This window comes from Maylandia zebra, linkage group LG4 (assembly GCF_041146795.1).
Source record: "Maylandia zebra isolate NMK-2024a linkage group LG4, Mzebra_GT3a, whole genome shotgun sequence".
Lineage (NCBI taxonomy): Eukaryota > Metazoa > Chordata > Actinopteri > Cichliformes > Cichlidae > Maylandia > Maylandia zebra.
The window spans coordinates 24,500,636-24,518,254 of record NC_135170.1 but is presented as its reverse complement, the minus strand read 5'-3'; the positions used below and the strand labels follow the sequence as shown (position 1 = coordinate 24,518,254).

Sequence of the window (17,619 nt, the reverse complement as noted above, 5' to 3'; positions counted from 1 at the left end):
AGAAGACCCAGGACCATGACGCATGAATGCAATCCATTCCTTCCACTTTTGTGAAAAGGCATCTCCTTTAGACCTTTGCAAGAAACCCATCCTCTCATACAGATATCCTTTATATACCCTTTAATTACTCCAAGATACAGCATCATGGGATCTACAGGAATTTTAGAACCTATTTCCTTTCTTAGAGTTAAACATGTATCGTCCCAAAATGTTTGAACTTTCATGTCCAAAGATTTTGTGAGTGGGTGTCATTCATGTGACCACATTGCCTCCTGCTGCTGTGACTCACATTGCTTTTAAGGTGTAACAAAGACACAAATTCAATTTTTTCTAACTAATTTCTCTCCAGTCTGTTGAGCTTGTGTGTCACCCACATAGAAGATAAATTCTCCTTTGTTATTTGTATGTCTAGTTCTTTTTTTTTAATGTAGGTATTATTCCCTTTGTGTTTCTGGAGGCCTTGGTATATTTTTCCAATTATTCTGTTTATATGTTTCAGTCTTTATATATACACTATGATGCTAATAAAGAAATAAATGAAGACAAAGGAAAAACATTACGATGATGTAATAGGGAGAATGGAGGAGACACAGCTCCTCCTCCTGAGACTTGTATTAAATGGCTCCTCCAGCGACTTTTCTCGAAATCAGTTCTTAGTTCAAGTCGACATCATGCTGGTGACTCTCTGTGCTCTCATCACTGCTCTAACATGTAAACATTTTGACTTATTTTGCACACATATATGTTATTGTCAGTGTGTTTCTCTTGACTCCATGTCTTCTTGATGTTTGCAGGTGTGAGTGGTGTGACGGTGGTGACACAGAAACCTCCTGTTGTGTCAGTGAGGAAAGGAGAGACAGCCACCATGGACTGTAACCTGGGGACTGTTACTAATGCACCTGCATATTGGTATAAACAGATTCCAGGAGGAGTTCCTCAGCATGTGCTGAGGATGTATCATGGCTGGAGTTCTCCATACTATGGCTCTGGGTTCTCCTCTCCAAAATTCACATCCACTCATCAGTCAACAACAGATTATCGTTTGATCATCAAGAGTGTGGAGGAGGGAGACTCTGCAGTCTATTACTGTCAAACATGGGACAGCTCTGCTGATAGCGGGGTATCACAGTGATTTACACTGTGACAAAAACCTCCTCACTATTACTTCTGCTTTTTGTGCACAAACTGCACCAAAGGCACACAATTAGTTCTTAAACATTGCTCTGTTAAATTTATTCATTGTATTTCTTTCATTTGCACTTTCACTTTAAATAAACAAAGCACCAAAATAAACACAAAATATTCACTCATAAAATCTCACACCATCAGCTTTTAATATTATTGTGGTGTAAAATATGTTTGATCAAAAACATTGTCAACAAATTAATTTTAAATCAGATTTCAAGCTGTAGCCTCTAGTTGCAGAGAGAAGAAGCATGTTAATGAGGTAGAAAGAGAATATCTTTACATTCTCTTTCTACCTTCACCTTGAGTGAATTTCTCTGTGTTTGTGTATGTCTATTGTTTTTTCTTCTTTTTTTTTCTTTTCTTTTTTTTTAGATAATCAATGTATCTAATTTGTTGTTATGAAAGAGGAATATACTGCTTCACTGAGTGAATGGGTTAAATGCAGAGAGGAATTTCCCCATGGGGATCAATAGTATAAAGTATACATTATTATTATTATTATTATTATAAACCATATAATGTCATGTTATGGCTGTGACAGGCAGGATTACGACCCAAATGCAGGAGAAAAAAACTGAAATAAACACTGAGTTACTTTTTTGTGACTCATTTTAACGTTTATCACTGAGCGTATAAATAAGCAAGGAATTGCAATAATATGCACATTCATCTACAACAACACAAATGATCATACACACAATGCTAACAAACACAAAAATGTGTATGCTGCTGTATGTGATTTGTTTTAATAATATAAATTTGATGTATACTAGTCTATAGTGGTAAACTCTGATAACTGTTACATTCCAAGGATAGTGTTTGTTACACAATGATGTTGTGTAAAATAGATACATGTAAATGAAGAACTGTCAACTGTCAAGACAACGTTTTATATTGAAGTTTTAAATGCAGCTAAATTAAAGTTTAGTTGGTAATCAATCATAAACACCTGTGGGTAGAAAGAAAATGTAACGTGTGAGCATAAAGACATCAGTGATAAACATTTGTTTCTTTTACAACAACTTTTTTCAAGAGTAGTTTCTTATGACAAACATGAGTGTAAATGATGAATATGAAACTCCTCATAAATCATTTGATCTATGAATGAAAGTAATTTTGTTGAATCTCCTCCTCCTTTGGTTTCCTCTGTGTCTTTATAAGCTCCAGTATCTCTTCTCACAATCCCACTCACATCTCAGCTGAACAGTAAAGATCATTTACACCTCACACTGACAACATGCTGTGGACCCTCTGCACTCTCATCACTGCTCTAACATGTAAGATCTTCTTCTCATTCCTATTTTTTTTATTCCATATTTAGAGCTAAAATTTATCTTCACTTTTTTCTGTGTTTCCTGGCAGATGTTGATGCAGTGATCGTGTTGACCCAGACACCTGCTGTCCACACAGTTTCTCCAGGTCAAGAAGTTGTTCTCAACTGTAACATAGAGAGATATGATGGGAATTCTGTTAGATGGTATTAAACATGTTCCTGGAGAGGCTCCTCAGTATGTTCTAAGATTTCGTCATTCTGACAGCTCACTTGAATTTGGAACAGGATTCTCCTCAGACAGATTCAACTCTAAATCCTCATCAAACATTGATTACCAGTTCATTATCAAGCGAGCAGAGACAGGAGACTCTGCAGTGTATTACTGTCAGACATATGATGACTCTGCTTCTGCACCCGTATCACAGTGATTCAGGCTGTGACAAAAACCTCCTCATTAGTACTTCTGCTTTTTGAGACTCTGTAACTTACAGATTATAGATCCATCAAGAAAATTCTAAAGAAAACGCACCACCTTCAGATACTGTGTTTTTAAATACTGGATTTCTAGTTTTTGTTCTTTAATTAAAAATATAAAAAGGAAAACAGTGAAACAAATTCACAAATTATCAGATAAACCAAATTACATGTTCTGTCAATCAATTTGGTGCAGTTCTCACAGCAGAAAAGCCCACTGTGCATGCTTGTCTCAGAACAGTTAGGACACTTTTAATAACACAGACTCATCTGTGCAAAAGACACTTCAACAATGAAACTGTTTCACATTTGTCAAAACATCAACAGTCAGTCAATTATTTAAACTCTGTGATGAATGAATGTAAAACTTTGACTACACTACAGAGTCATCAAAGTGTTTAGTTTTTGTTTTTCTTCAAAATATTACTGACCTTTGATAGAGTTCTGCAGAGAGTAAGCTTAATGTAGAACAAAAATGAAATGTGAAGAATGTCTTTGAAACTTTACATAACTGATGAAATGGAGAAGAGCAAAATAATACTCGTCAAACTCTATGCATGAGAAAACAGACAAAGAAAACGCATAACAGTATAGTCCAGGTGGAAGTTTTCCACTTAAATAAAGCCTGCAGACGAGCGGTGAGCGGTAGCTAACATTCTTTAATCCAAACACACAAAGACAACAGACAACCAAGCTTGATGGAGCCCCACAAAACATACTTTATTATTGATGACTGATAAATAAAAAGAAAAAAAAGAATACAATACAGTTCTAGAATTGTGTTGAATGGGATTATTTTACAACAAACTATTGCCAATAAATGTAATTGTCATGGCAGGTTATGCCGGTTATGCCAGTGTGTTTGTTGAATGGACGCAAGTGAAGACACAAAGGGATATGGAACTCAGAGGTAAACAAAAGGCAAGCATTTTTTGTGGCTGATAACATGAACTCAAACGAAGGCAAACAGGGCCGAGAGCTAAATGAAAACCTAAACTGGAAGAATTGAAATAACTGAGACAGAGATGAGACAGAGGAACTATGAATGGACTAAGACAACTATGATATGGTAACTATGAATACCTGCAGGGAGGTAACACAGATGAGCCGACAAAGACTGAAAGGACACACACAGACTAAATATAAAGAAGGGAGATTAGGGGAAGTGGAAACACGTGAGGAAACAGCTGACACAATAGACCAGGGGTAAATTGTTCTTATATAGCGCTTTTGTACTCTTTCTGAGCACTCAAAGCACTTTATACAACTAATTCATTCACCCATTCACACAAGCACTTTCTTCTGAGCTCTTAAGTGCTAAGTATCTACCATTCATACACATTCACACTGCGATGGACGCATCGGAGAGCAACATGGGATTAGTATCTTGCCCAAGGATATTTGGCATGCAGACTGGAGCAGCCTGGGATCGAACCACCAACCTTCTGGTTAGTGGCTGACCTGCTCTGCCACCTGAGGTACAGGTACACACCCAGGGGTGTCGAACTCCAGGACTCAAGGCCCGGTGGGTTAATTAAATGATTAGTTCATTACCAGCCCTGGAGAACTTCAAAACATGTTGAAGTTCTAGCCCCGTTCTAGCCAACTTACACTGGCTTCCTATTAAATATCGATTTGATTTTAAGATCTTGTTGTTTACTTATAAAATTCGAAATAATAGGGCGCCAAATTACTTAGCTGATCTCCTCTGTCAGTATAGCCCTTAGAGAGCACAAAGATCATCGGGTCAACTGCTCTTAGTGCAACCTAGATCTCAGCTGAAGACTAGAGGAGATCGTGCCTTTGCTGTTGCCGCACCCAAATTATGGAATAATCTTCCTCTTGACGTTTGCGTATCTGATTCTATTCAATCTTTTAAATCATGTCTAAAAACTTACTTGTTTAACCTAGCATCCGAGGCTAATTAGAGTGATTTTCATCCGGCTCTGCATTTAAATTATGTAATTATTTTATATCTGTAATTTATATTTTTTATTTTGTGATTTTCTGTGTTATGGTATTACTGGGAAGCACTTTGGTGTACTTTGGTCTTTAAATGTACTATACACATAATTTTGTTATAATTTGATATGATACATGTTAGAAATCACAGTAAAGCAAAATGTTTAAGTCATGTGTTTATTTGCAGATATTCAGAGAAACTGCTATTTTTCATATATCATAAAAGCATTGGCTATACAACATTTGTTTTACTTTTTTAGTGAGCAAGAATACACTTTCAAAGTAGCCACTAACATAAATTCAGAATGACTAACCTGAAATTGTTGCATTTTAGTAAGGTGTAGATATGAGAACATAATCAATGTGTAACCACATTTAACTGTTTTACTCTAAAGAAATGCTCTGAAAGTGCCTGTTTTTCCATATTTGTAGACTGGAGAGTATCATTACACAATTCTGCTTGAAAACTCAAAGGGAAAGGTGACACTCGTTTAAAACATCGGTTGTAAATTTGCAAATAAATCTTCACACTCAGTTAATGAAGCATCACATCTACTCCTCCCTCTCTTCCTGTCCAGGATACATCTGCAGGTCTCGGTATCTTTTATAACTTCATGCAAATGAAGTCGTGTCAGCTCTCTGTAACATTAGATGAGACTTTCCCTGACTATAAAATGTGATTTGTATTATTATATTTTCAGGCTGCATTTCACTATAATTTGGTAAATTAAAGGCAGTTTACCTCTTTGGTTTGGTCTTTGAACTTCTCATAATAAAATAAACTAAATGGAGTCCAGCTCTGTAACTAATCTTTACTGCAGCTCTACTCCTTTACAGTTCACTTGGTCTTCAGGAAGTCCCTGTATGCTCTCTCCTCATGAGTATTGTTGTGCACCAGTAGGAACCCGGAATCCACTGGACCAGAGACACACACTCCTCCGCCGTACTGGAGGATTTGGAGTCCAGGTTTTTCTTCATGCTACCAGCTAAGACACTGACCATAACCAAATACAAAACTAGTTAAGAAACACTCAGAAAAAGTAAAAGGGGAAAATGCCAGTGACTCCCACGTGTAAAATCATTTGTTTTGATTGTTCTTTCACCATTGCCCGTGTTGTGCACCTGTTGTTGATTGCATTAAGACTAAAGCAGCTGAAATTGATTAACAATCTAACAAACCTCTGCTTCTTGACTGATCAGACCAGAAATTTAACATACTTGATGTGATACTCTTAAAAAGTGTTTCTTTAATTTTTTTGGAACACCATATATTTTCTGTGCTTCCCTTTCACTGGATGTTCTTAATGGTTTTTCATAGTTTGGAAATTTTAAGCTGAAAACGTAATGTTTCTGTAAATAATGCTAATATCATTACTGTCATTTTGTAGACTTTCATACTTTTATGGCATTTATAGCTGTTAAACACTGTGTATTTTCAGACTGCAGCCTCTGTGCTCCTGTGCTGATTAACAACCCCCTCTGCTACTTAACTGCAGCTGGGGCTGATCAGCTAATGAGGCTCTCCCTCTACCAGGAGGTGACTCGGACTGGAGGAGAGAGCTGTGCTGGGAGAAAAAGCTGCAAAAGCAGTCTGATCAAGTTAGTGTGAAAGTAGTCAGTTTAGTGAGGTAAATATACAAGAACCTCAGACGGTTATGAATTCAAATTTATCAAGAGTTACATCAAGGCATAGTTTTTGAATAAAGCACAAATATAACCAACTATAATCCTGCCTCACTTTAGATGTGGAGATAGTAACCATTATAAAATTCAAAATAACAATCAAACAAACAAACAAAAAAGAAATGAAAAAAGGGGAAAAAGAAGAAGAAAACATTACCAACATCAGTGTTTATGAAAATAATGTTAATAATACAGGTTAGAGAAAGGGGGACGAATCCAACGCTCCTCCTCCTGTCAGACTCTCTGAGTTTCAGTGATATATTTAATGGTTCACACCTCCTCTCCTCTACAGAAGGAGTCTAATCTCTTTCCAAAATACAAATCCATTCTCAACACACACTGACAACATGCTGGTGACTCTCTGTGCTCTCGTCACTGCTCTAACATGTAAAGGGTCTAAAATATACTGAAGACTAGACCTCATGTTACAGTTAAATGTCAGTGTGTTTCTCTTGACTCTATGTCTTCTTGTTGTTTGCAGGTGTGAGTGGTGTGACGGTGATGACACAGAAACCTCCTGTTTTATCAGTGAGGAAAGGAGAGACAGCCACGATGGACTGTAACCTGGGGACTGTTACTGGCAGTGCTGCTTATTGGTATAAACAGATTCCAGGAGGAGTTCCTCAGTATGTGCTGAGGTTTTATCATGGCTGGAGTTCTCCAAACTATGGCTCTGGGTTCTCCTCACCAAAATTTACATCCACTCATCAGTCAACATCAGATTATCGTTTGATCATCAACAATGTGGAGGAGGGAGACTCTGCAGTCTATTACTGTAAGACGTGGGACAGCTCTGCTGCTGTATCACAGTGATTTACACTGTGACAAAAACCTCCCCACTGATACTTCTGCTTTTTGATGCTCTTTTTTTCACATGCTGACAAAAGACCCATTCAACAAACTCAGTTTAAACCCACCACCTTCAAATAGTGTGTTTATTGTTATTTTTCATTTATTTTAATGTTCATCATTGAAAACTCAACAACTTCAGACAGTCTATTAATAAACACTGAATTTCTCTTTTTGATACATTTTAACTATCATCACTGAAAGTATATAATATCGAGGAATATGATGACCACCAAAAACACAAATTGCCATATATATGAACACAATTATGTGCATGTTTTTAAATAACAGCAATTTCACAAACAGTTGTCTAAAACTCTGATAACTGTCACATTCTAGCTGCAGTAAATGACATTAATCAACCCAAACGGATACTGATAAAGTTGCATAATAGTTTTAAAAATGTTTCATATGAAATAAAAATGCAGCTACATTGCATTTTATCTGTTGCTTCTCTTGTCACTACAATCGTTTTCACATCTCAGCTGAATAGTAAAGGATGTTTACACCTCACACTGACAACATGCTGGGGACTGTCTGCTCTCTCATCACTTCTCTAAAGTGTAAGATGTTCTTCTCATCTGTTTCATAGCCCATCTTTTTGGAGAAAGACATTTCACACATGTTCTTTATGTGTTTGCTGGCAGATGCTGATGCAGTGTTAGTGTTTATTCAGATACCTGCTGTCCACTCTAGGTAAAGAAGGTGCTGAATTATGTTAAATGGTCTAAACATTAGTTTCTTTTTTTATTATTCACATGGCACATGTAATTACAACAGCAATTGACGAAAGTGCTGTATAAAAATACAAAATAATTAGTACCAAACACCAAATGCCAAACAAATATCAAAAAACTCTCTTACTGTATTAAAAGCCAATGAATACAAAAGTGTTTTAATATGAGATTTAAAAAGATTGACAGTAGGAGCCTGTCTGATGTGTAAGGGTAGATCAGTGGTAGGCAACCCCAGGCCTCGAGTGCCAGTGTCCTGCAGGTTGTAGATGTGTCCATGATCCAATACGGCTGATTCAAATTGCTAAATTACATCCTCAACATGTGTTGAACTTCTCCAGAGGCTGGTAATGAACTAATCATTTGATTCAAGTGTGTTGACCCAGGGTGATATGTAAAATCTGCAGGACACCGACCCTCGAGGCCTGGAGTTGCCTACCACTGATGTAGATTATATCACAGTTTAGGTGTTACAACCCCAAACGCTTGATCACCTCTGTGAACCAGCCTCGACCTTGGTATGGTTAAAAGCAAAAGATTATTTGATCGACAAGATCTAGAGGGCACACAAGGCTGTAAGAGGTCAGACAAATACCCCGGAGCCTGTCAATTCAGGGCTTTGTAAGTCAACAATAAAATTTTAAAATCAATTCTGAAGTGAACAGCGAGCCAGTGAAGATAGGCAAGCACCGGAGAAATGTGTTCACGTCTATTGGTTCGGGTCAGAAGACGAGCTGCAGCATTTGTCAAAGTCAATGAGAAATGTCAATGTTGTTTTCCAATGAAGTTTTAATAAAGGTATTATTCCCTTTGTGCTTCTGGAGGCCTTGGCATAATTTTCCCATTTTTCTGATTTTATGCTTCAATTAGAATATATAGATTATGGCGCCAATTAAGAAACAAATGAAGAAAAAAGAAAAAAATATGATGATGTAACAGGGTGAAAGGAGGAGACACAGCTCCTCCTTTTGTTAGTTGTATTAAATGGCTCCTCCAGCACCTTTTCTTCAAATCAGTTCTTCGTTCACGTCAACATCATGCTGGTGACTCTCTGTGCTCTCATCACTGCTCTAACATGTAAACACTTTGAATTATATTGCACACATATATACTAATGTCTGTGTGTTTCTCTTGACTCCATGTCTTCTTGTTGTTTGCAGGTGTGAGTGGTGTGACAGTGGTTACACAGAAAACTGTGCTATCAGTGAGCAAAGGAGAGACAGCCACCATGGACTGTAACCTGGGGACTGTTACTAATGAACCTGCTTGGTGGTATAAACAGATTCCAGGAGGAGTTCCTCAGTATGTAGTGAGGTTTCGTCATGACTGGAGTTCTCAATACTATGGCTCTGGATTCTCTTCTCCAAAATTCACATGTACTCATCAGTCAACAACAGATTATCGTTTGATGATCAAAAATGTGGAGGAGGAAGACTCTGCAGTCTATTACTGTAAGACATGGGACACCTCTGTTAAGGAGTACACATCACAGTGATTTACACTGTGACAAAAACTTCCTCACTATTACTTCTGCTTTTTGGGTACAAACTCAGTGCACCATATAAACAATTAGTTCTTAAACATTGCTCTTTTAAATGTATTTATTGTATTTCTTTATTTATTTCCACTTTCACTTTAAATAAACAAAGGACCAGAATATTCACATATTATTCACACATAAAACCTCACATCATCAGCTTTTAATGTTATTGTACTGTAAAACATGTTTGATGAAAAAACATTCTCAACATATTAACTGGTTAATCTGATTTCAAGCCACAGTACGAAGAAAAATGAGACCACACAAATCCTCTTTATATTACAGTTCAATAATTTCACTAATTCATGCTTCACTAAAATTCAGTCAAAAAAAAAAAACCAAGACTCAGATCAGATCAGCTAGTTGCAGAGATTTATTATTTTGAATCAGCTTTAGTTCATCAGAAGCATGTTAATGAGGTAGAAAGAGAATGTAAACATATACAGATAAGGTAATTTCCCTGTGTTTATTTCTATTGCTTTTTTTGTTTGTTGACGGAGGAAAACACAGGGCTTAAATACACAGGGAGTAACGAGGGATCAGACACATCTGGGAGCAATCACACAGGGACATGGAGGAAGCAAAACTGGAAATATTTACAAAGGATGCGAGACTATCAAAGTAAAAGACACAGATTTGACACGAAGATCCAACTGACAGCGAAGACAGAGCGAACATGGGTCACAGAGACAAGGGTAACTAACACTCACAGAGAGACATGACTGACTGGGGAGACACAGGAGATGAACGAACACAGAGACAAGGGTGACTCGACATGAAGCGGTGAACACAGGAACAGCACAGAGAAAACACAGCAGCAGAGACTAAACACAGGCTGAGATAAACACTGAGGGAGAACTAAGGTCACTGAAAACTTAAAAGGAAACCAAAATCATGAACAACAGTAATCAAAGATTATAAATCTAAAACTTGAAAGACAAATATGAGTCGCAGACCCAGTACTGTGACATATACAGTGGGGCAAAAAAGTATTTAGTCAGCCACCGATTGTGCAAGTTCCCCCACCTAAAATTATGACAGAGGTCAGTAATTTGCACCAGAGGTACACTTCAACTGTGAGAGACAGAATGTGAAAAATAAATCCATGAATCCACATGGTAGGATTTGTAAAGAATTTATTCGTAAATCAGGGTGGAAAATAAGTATTTGGTCGAAGTTTTGACTATTCTGGCAGCTCACTTGAATTTGGAACAGGATTCTCCTCTGACGGATTCAACTCTAAATCCTCATCAAACATTGATTCCTAGTTCATAATTAAACAGGCAGAAACAGGAGACTCACAGTCTATTACTGTAAGATGGGACAACTCTGCTAACAGTGGAGTATCACAGGGATTCACACTGTGACAAAACCTCCACACTGATACTTCTGCTTTTTAAGACTCTTTCACAACCTGGTAAAAGACACCTCTAACAAACAAACCTTCAAATAGTGTGTTATTTGTTTGTTCATTTTTTTTTTTAAATATTTATCATTGAAATCATGAACAAAGAAAACTGGGGAAAATCCATATTCATCCATCCATCCATCCATTGGCTTCCGCTTATCCTTTTCAGGGTCGCGGGGGGCGCTGGAGCCTATCCCAGCTGTCAGCCAATAACTACTCATATGCAAAATCATATACAAAAAGCAGACCTACATTTTATGCATGTACGTATAAGTAATATAAATTTAGACACCAGACTCAACTCTTAAATAGTTATAAACATAGATTCAGCATCATTAAATGTAAGAAAAGAAGAAAATGTGTGATGTGTGACGATAAGGACATTTGCATTTAAACTAAAACCATTCAAGGAACTGCCTGTAATGGTTCAAATCTCTGATGGAGCTGATGGAGAGTTTTTAAATGAGGACAATTCACTTTACTTTGTAACAGGATTCTCCTCAGACTGACTAAATTCTACATCATTCTTAGACCTGGATTTAGAGTTAAAAGGAGGAGGGTAAGCATTGTACTGCACTGAAACATAGACTCTATTGCGTAGAACATAACACAATCATGAATACTGAGACAAAAAACAAACAAAACACAACTGAGTGACACTACAGCTTTTATGAATTCTGAAGAGTTAACATTTCCAACCATTAATTGTAGAACAAAACAAATGAATACAAAAATGAATTTGAGTGTCTAAAACCAAAATGTTTTAGTAAACGCAAATTAGTCAGTCCTCTAATTGTTGTGTTTAACTCTCAAGATGTAGATGAGCGACACTGGTATTTGTTTTTGTGAATCAGGGGAACTATATCAAAACGGCTGTATCACAGTGATTTCATTTGTGAGAAATACCATAAAACTCATGTGGCTCAAGTTTGCATTGAAAAAGGAGCCCACACAGTTCTAGTACTAAAATTATTCTTTTTTTTGAACTCTTTATTCAGTTGTTTAATATTCATAAATGGCGTAACATTTTATCAAATGTTCTCCTAATCCTAAACACTCCAGTTTCATGTGAATTTCCAGAGAAGTTCATACATTTCAAGGTTGTTGATTATGTAATTATAACAGGTAACTGTAAGGGTTAGCGGGATTCTGATCTTTTTTTTTTTTTTTGTCCAAACATAAAAACTGGTAATGGTAAAAGCATCAGTAATAAACCTGAAGAACATAGCAACCATCCATCCATACATACATCTTCTTCCACTTATCCAGGGCCGGGTCTCAGGGGCAGCAGCCTAAGCAGAGGACCCCAGACCTCCTCCAGCTTCTCTGGGGAAACATCAAGGTGTTCTGAGGCCAGCCGAGAGAGATGCATATCCGGGGTCTGCCCCGGGGAATCCTCCCAGTCAGACATGCCTGGAACACCTCACCCAGGAGACATAGCAAACAATTTTTCATAATAAAATGCAGCAGCACAATTTTAAGGGAGAGGAGGGAGACATAACAATCACCAATATTTATTAATACAAAAACAGAATTACCCTCCACTGAACATAAATTACCCAAACATCACAAACTACGCAGATTTAGCTCCTCCTCCTGTCAGTCTCTCTGAGTTTCTGTCACATATTTAATGGCTCACACCTCCTCTCCTCCTACAGAAGCAGTGCACTCTTTCTAAGTCACAGGTCTCAACACACAGTGACAACATGCTGGTGACTCTCTGTGCTCTCATCACTGCTCTAACATGTATGGAACCTCATTTATACTTCAGATTAGTAGTTATTTGTTGGATTCATATGTGCTTGTGTTTCTCTTGACTCCATGTCTTCATGTTGTTTGCAGGTGTGAGTGGTGTGACGGTGCTGACACAGAAACCTCCTGTTTTATCAGTGAGGAAAGGAGAGACAGCCACCATGGACTGTAACCTGGGGACTGTTATTAACACTGTCTATTGGTATAAACAGATTCCAGGAGGAGTTCCTCAGTTTGTGCTGTATTTTTATCATAGCGATAGTTCTCCAAGCTATGGTTCTGGGTTCTCCTCTCCAAAATTCACATCCACTCATCAGTCAACAAAAGATTATCGTTTGATCATCAAAAATGTGGAGGAGAGAGACTCTGCAGTTTATTACTGTAAGACATGGGACAGCAATAATGCAGTATCACAGTGATTTACACTGTGACAAAAACCTCCCCACTGATACTTCTGCTTTTTGATGCTCTATTTTTCACATGCAGACAAAAGACCCATTCAGCAAACTCAGTGTAAACCCACCACCTTCAAATAGTGTGTTTATTGTTATTTTTGATTTATTTTAATGTTCATCAATGAAAACTCATCCACTTCAGACAGTCTGCTAATAAATACTGAATTACTTGTTTTGATATATTTTTACATTCATCACTGAAAGTATAAAATATCGAGGAGTATAATGACCACCAACAACACAAATTGCCATATATATGTACACAATTATGTGCATTTTAAATTATGTGCATCTAACACAATTAAACCTATTATGTGTGTGTTTTTAAATAACAGCAATTTGACAAACGGTTTCCTAAAACTCTGATAACTGTCACATTCTAGCTGCAGTAAATCACATTAATCAACCCAAATGGATACTGATAAAGTTGCATAATAGGTTTAAAAATGTTTCATATGAAGTGAAAATGCAGCTACATTGAATTTTATCTGTTGCTTCTCTTCTCACTACAATTGTTTTCACATCTCAGCTGAATATTAAAGGATGTTTACACCTCACACTGACAACATGCTGGGGTCTGTCTGCTCTCTCATCACTTCTCTAAAGTGTAAGACGTTCTTCTCATCTGTTTCATAGCCCATCGTTTTGGAGAAAGACATTTCACTCATGTTCTTTCTGTGTTTGTTGGCACATGTTAATGCAGCGGAAGTGTTTATCCAGATACCTGCTGTCCACAAGGTTTCTCCAGGTCAAGAAGTCGTTCTCAGCTGCAATATGGTTCAATTATATTAGATGGTCTAAACAACTTCCTGGAGGGGTTCCTCAGTTTTCATTCTGGCAGCTCACTTGGCGTTGGAACAGGTTTCTGTCCCCAGAGGTGGGAAGTAACCAAGTACAAATACTTACTTACTGTACTTAAGTACAAAGTTTTCAACAAGCTGTTCTCAACTGCAACATTGAGAGGAATTCTATTAGCTGTATAAACAAGTTCCTAGAGAAGATCATCTGTATGTTCTAAGATTTCTCCATTCTGACAGTTCAAAAGCTTTGAAACAAGATTCTCCTCAGAAAGATTCAACTCTACGTCCTCATCAAACATTAATTATCATTTAACTATCAAGTTCGCAGAAATAGAAGACACTGTACTTATCACAATGTGTTACAAACCTCTTGGCAGTACATATGCTTTCTTAGACTCATTCACTTGAGTATAGTCTAATCAAGAAAATGCAGAGTAACATACAACCTCCAGATAATGTCTTATTAAACATTGGATTGCTCATTTTTTTAAATCCTTTTTTTTTTTTACCTTTAACCTGCTCAAATACAGCATCAAAAAAGCTGAAAGCTTTTATGTCGGCTGGTACAAGCAGGTTCCTGGTTCTTTGCCTCATTTCTGAGATTTCATCATTCTCACAGGTCAGCTGCATTTTCAGCAGGATTCTCCTCAGACAGACTAATATCTAAATCCTGACCAAACACTGATTTGCAGTCTTTTATCAATCATGCAGAGACAGGAGACTCTGCAGTGAGTTCCTGTCAGACATGGGAAGACTCTCCCAAAAATGCTCCGTCATAGTGAACCAGACTAAACAAAATCTCATTGAGAGACAGTGAATCTCTGTTTAATTCAGATCAGTAATGAGTACTTAATTAAGTCTTACACAAAACAAGTGACAAGAAGGAAAAAACATGACTACACACAGAGAAATGCAGTTATAAAATACAAACAGATTGATGAAGGGAATGAGATGTTGACAGTGAAAGTTAGTCTCTACAGGATGTTTCAGTTCCTCTCCCCTCATCAGTGACAGTCAGGAGGTTTTTGTACAGCCATGTATACAAACTGAATCACTGTGGTATTCGGACAAGGCACCAAGCTGATTGTGACAAGTAAGTGCTTTTTAACTGATCATAAAACAACAGAGATTTTGCAAAACTCTGCTGATGACTACTTAGTTCAATATTTTTCTTGTTCTGCATAATTTTTATGATTTTATACAACATGAAATAGTTTGAGGTTGTTGTATGTGCAGGAGACATGAATTCTTTATATTAAAAAAATTGAAAAGGTGTCAAACCAAATTTGTATATTTTTATATAAATGTTGTTCACTAAACATTATGTGAAATATGATATGTTCTGTTCTTATTATTCTCATAGTGTTTTTATTTAATATTGGGGTTGGCATTTCAAAAACATATATAAGATTGTTTTCTTTTTCTTCAGTAGTAGTTAACAGTGTTACTAAAGTTAAAAATTAATTTTAAATGATTAGAAACGGGCTGTACAGTTTTTTTTTTTAATGAAAGAAAATTGCTCACAGTAACTGACATGTTATGCAGAAACCTCCAGAATTAAATCAAAAACATCTTACATGAAAAGTTAAAGAGTAACTAGTCATATTTTATTTTAGGAAAACTTAAAAAGAAAATCAATTGATATGTTGGGTTGTTATGTCTGTATATTTTTCCAAATCACATTAGTATTGTTTTCTTCTAATTTCATAACAAATATTATGTTTATTCCATATTGACTCTTATTGATGTCTCGATTTCTTCTGTTTTCATTATTTCATTTCATTTCCTTTGATTTTTCAATTTCCTGAATGTTCTTCATGTATTTTCAGGCTCCAGCCTCCCTCCTCCTGTCCTGACAGTCTTCCCTCCGTCCAGTGCTGAGCTCCAGTCCGACACAGCTTCTCTGGTCTGTCTGTCCAGTCAGTCTTTGCCTTTTGCAGATGTGAGCTGGTTGGCTGGTGGGAGTCCAGTGAGCAGTGGGATCTCTACCAGCACTGCTGTTCAGAGACCAGACCAGACTTACCAAATCAGCAGCTCTCTGACCATCCAGACATCAGACTGGAACATGGATAAGATTTATACATGTAAAGTGTCTTTGGGCTCACAGACTTCAGAGAAAACCATCAAGAAGTCAGAATGTCCCACTGAATAGTCGAGGACCAGAATGTGCATTTAAAATCTGCTTCTTTACTGCTTGTGCTGTTTGCTCATTACAGTCTTTACATGTTAGAAATCAGAATAATGCAAAAGGTTTAAGTCATGTATTCATTTGCTGGTTTTTGACAAGTATTTTCAGGAATTTGTGTTTTGCATTAAATTAATAAAAGCATTGAATTAAAAAATGTGTTTTCTTGTGAGTAAATGGGAAAATGTATCACTGTATTATAAATAACATAAGTTTAAGGTTATTAAAATGAACTGTTAAATTTTGGAGAGGGGCACAGAGAGGAAAAAACACTCATAAGCACACCACTTTTTAAAATATCTTCTTCCCATAGTTAAAACATAAGTATTTTCTGACATACACGCTATGTAATATTTGAACACTAGAGAGCATCATTTAATAATTCTTCCTGAGTAACAGAGAGAGCAAGTGTCACCGGTTTAAAATGTTGCAAATGAATCTTCACACTCAGTTAGTGAAGCATAACCTCTGCTCTTCTGTTTTTTCATGTCCATGATGCACCTGCGGGTCTTATAACCTCATGTAAATGAAGTATCAGCTCTCTGTAAAATAAAATGAAAATGCTGTTTACTGGAAATGTTTTAATTATTACCATTTGATCATTCAGAGACAGTTAGCTGAATCCTGTTTGATTTTTGCCTAAACACAACTTTATTTACTGTTATGGAACACTAAATAGAGTCCAGTTATGAAATGAAATGTGTTACACCCCAAAACACATAAAAAAGGAAAGATAACGCCCCCGCTCTAATCTCCCAAAGAAAGACCAATGCTGCCACAGGGTTGCGCTTTCACAACAACCAGATATTTTGTTAATTTCAAAAGGTAGCAAGCATCAAGATGGGCATGGTCAAAACAACAAGCAAAACAGTCTAGAAATGAAACAGAACTGACCTACCTATAACGAGAAACCCAAAAGAAAATACTGGCCTCTTACCTGTCTCCCTAACCTAAACTGGAGAAAAAGGTTTTGTCAGGTCACAAATTTTGAAGCTTTTGAATACAATTAAAATCAAATCACTCGTGCTGATTCTCTGGAAAAGAGCAGAGCAGACTTAAAACAGAGTTTATTAAACATTGTCATATGAACAGCAGAACAGTGCATTTACAGCAAAAATAACACATAGCAATCAACACAAACAAAAGCGAAGCAACCCCGGGGTGTAGAGCCTTAAAGCACAAACACAAACACATCCAAAAGACAGACAGGAAAGAAGCAGCAGACAAAAGCTACCCAATGCATATTTCACTCATGTTATTTAGGGACAGTGATCCCCCCCTCCCATCGTTTGGTATTCTTTCTTCCTTTTTTATTT

At 36.9% G+C, this 17,619-nt stretch overlaps 1 protein-coding gene across 3 annotated transcripts; it reads left to right on the top strand.

Annotated features, from left to right (window-relative positions):
• Positions 1–662: 662 nt before the first annotated feature.
• Positions 663–16,454, top strand: LOC112434747 (immunoglobulin lambda-1 light chain). 3 transcript variants are annotated; one of them, XM_076883230.1, is made up of 4 exons: positions 663–711; positions 795–1,124; positions 15,182–15,211; positions 15,948–16,454. In XM_076883230.1, the coding sequence occupies exons 1-4, from the start codon at positions 672–674 to the stop codon at positions 16,268–16,270; spliced, it is 723 nt and encodes a 240-aa protein (XP_076739345.1). In that variant the 5' UTR covers positions 663–671; the 3' UTR covers positions 16,271–16,454. The 3 variants fall into 3 exon arrangements, with proteins under 3 accessions (XP_076739345.1, XP_076739346.1, XP_076739347.1); XM_076883231.1 differs by lacking the exons at positions 663–711; positions 795–1,124 and adding exons at positions 6,884–6,967; positions 7,062–7,385; XM_076883232.1 differs by lacking the exons at positions 663–711; positions 795–1,124 and adding exons at positions 12,786–12,857; positions 12,954–13,274.
• The last annotated feature ends 1,165 nt before the right edge of the window (positions 16,455–17,619 follow it).

What these genes read in the sequence shown, in the direction of transcription:
- LOC112434747 (XM_076883230.1), top strand. Translation starts at nt 672, where the DNA reads ATGCTGGTGACTCTCTGTGCTCTCATCACTGCTCTAACAT. An exon ending in TCTCATCACTGCTCTAACAT is followed by an intron (nt 712 to 794) that starts GTAAACATTTTG and finishes TGATGTTTGCAG; the next exon opens with GTGTGAGTGGTGTGACGGTG. An exon ending in CTCTGCTGATAGCGGGGTAT is followed by an intron (nt 1,125 to 15,181) that starts CACAGTGATTTA and finishes TCACTGTGGTAT; the next exon opens with TCGGACAAGGCACCAAGCTG.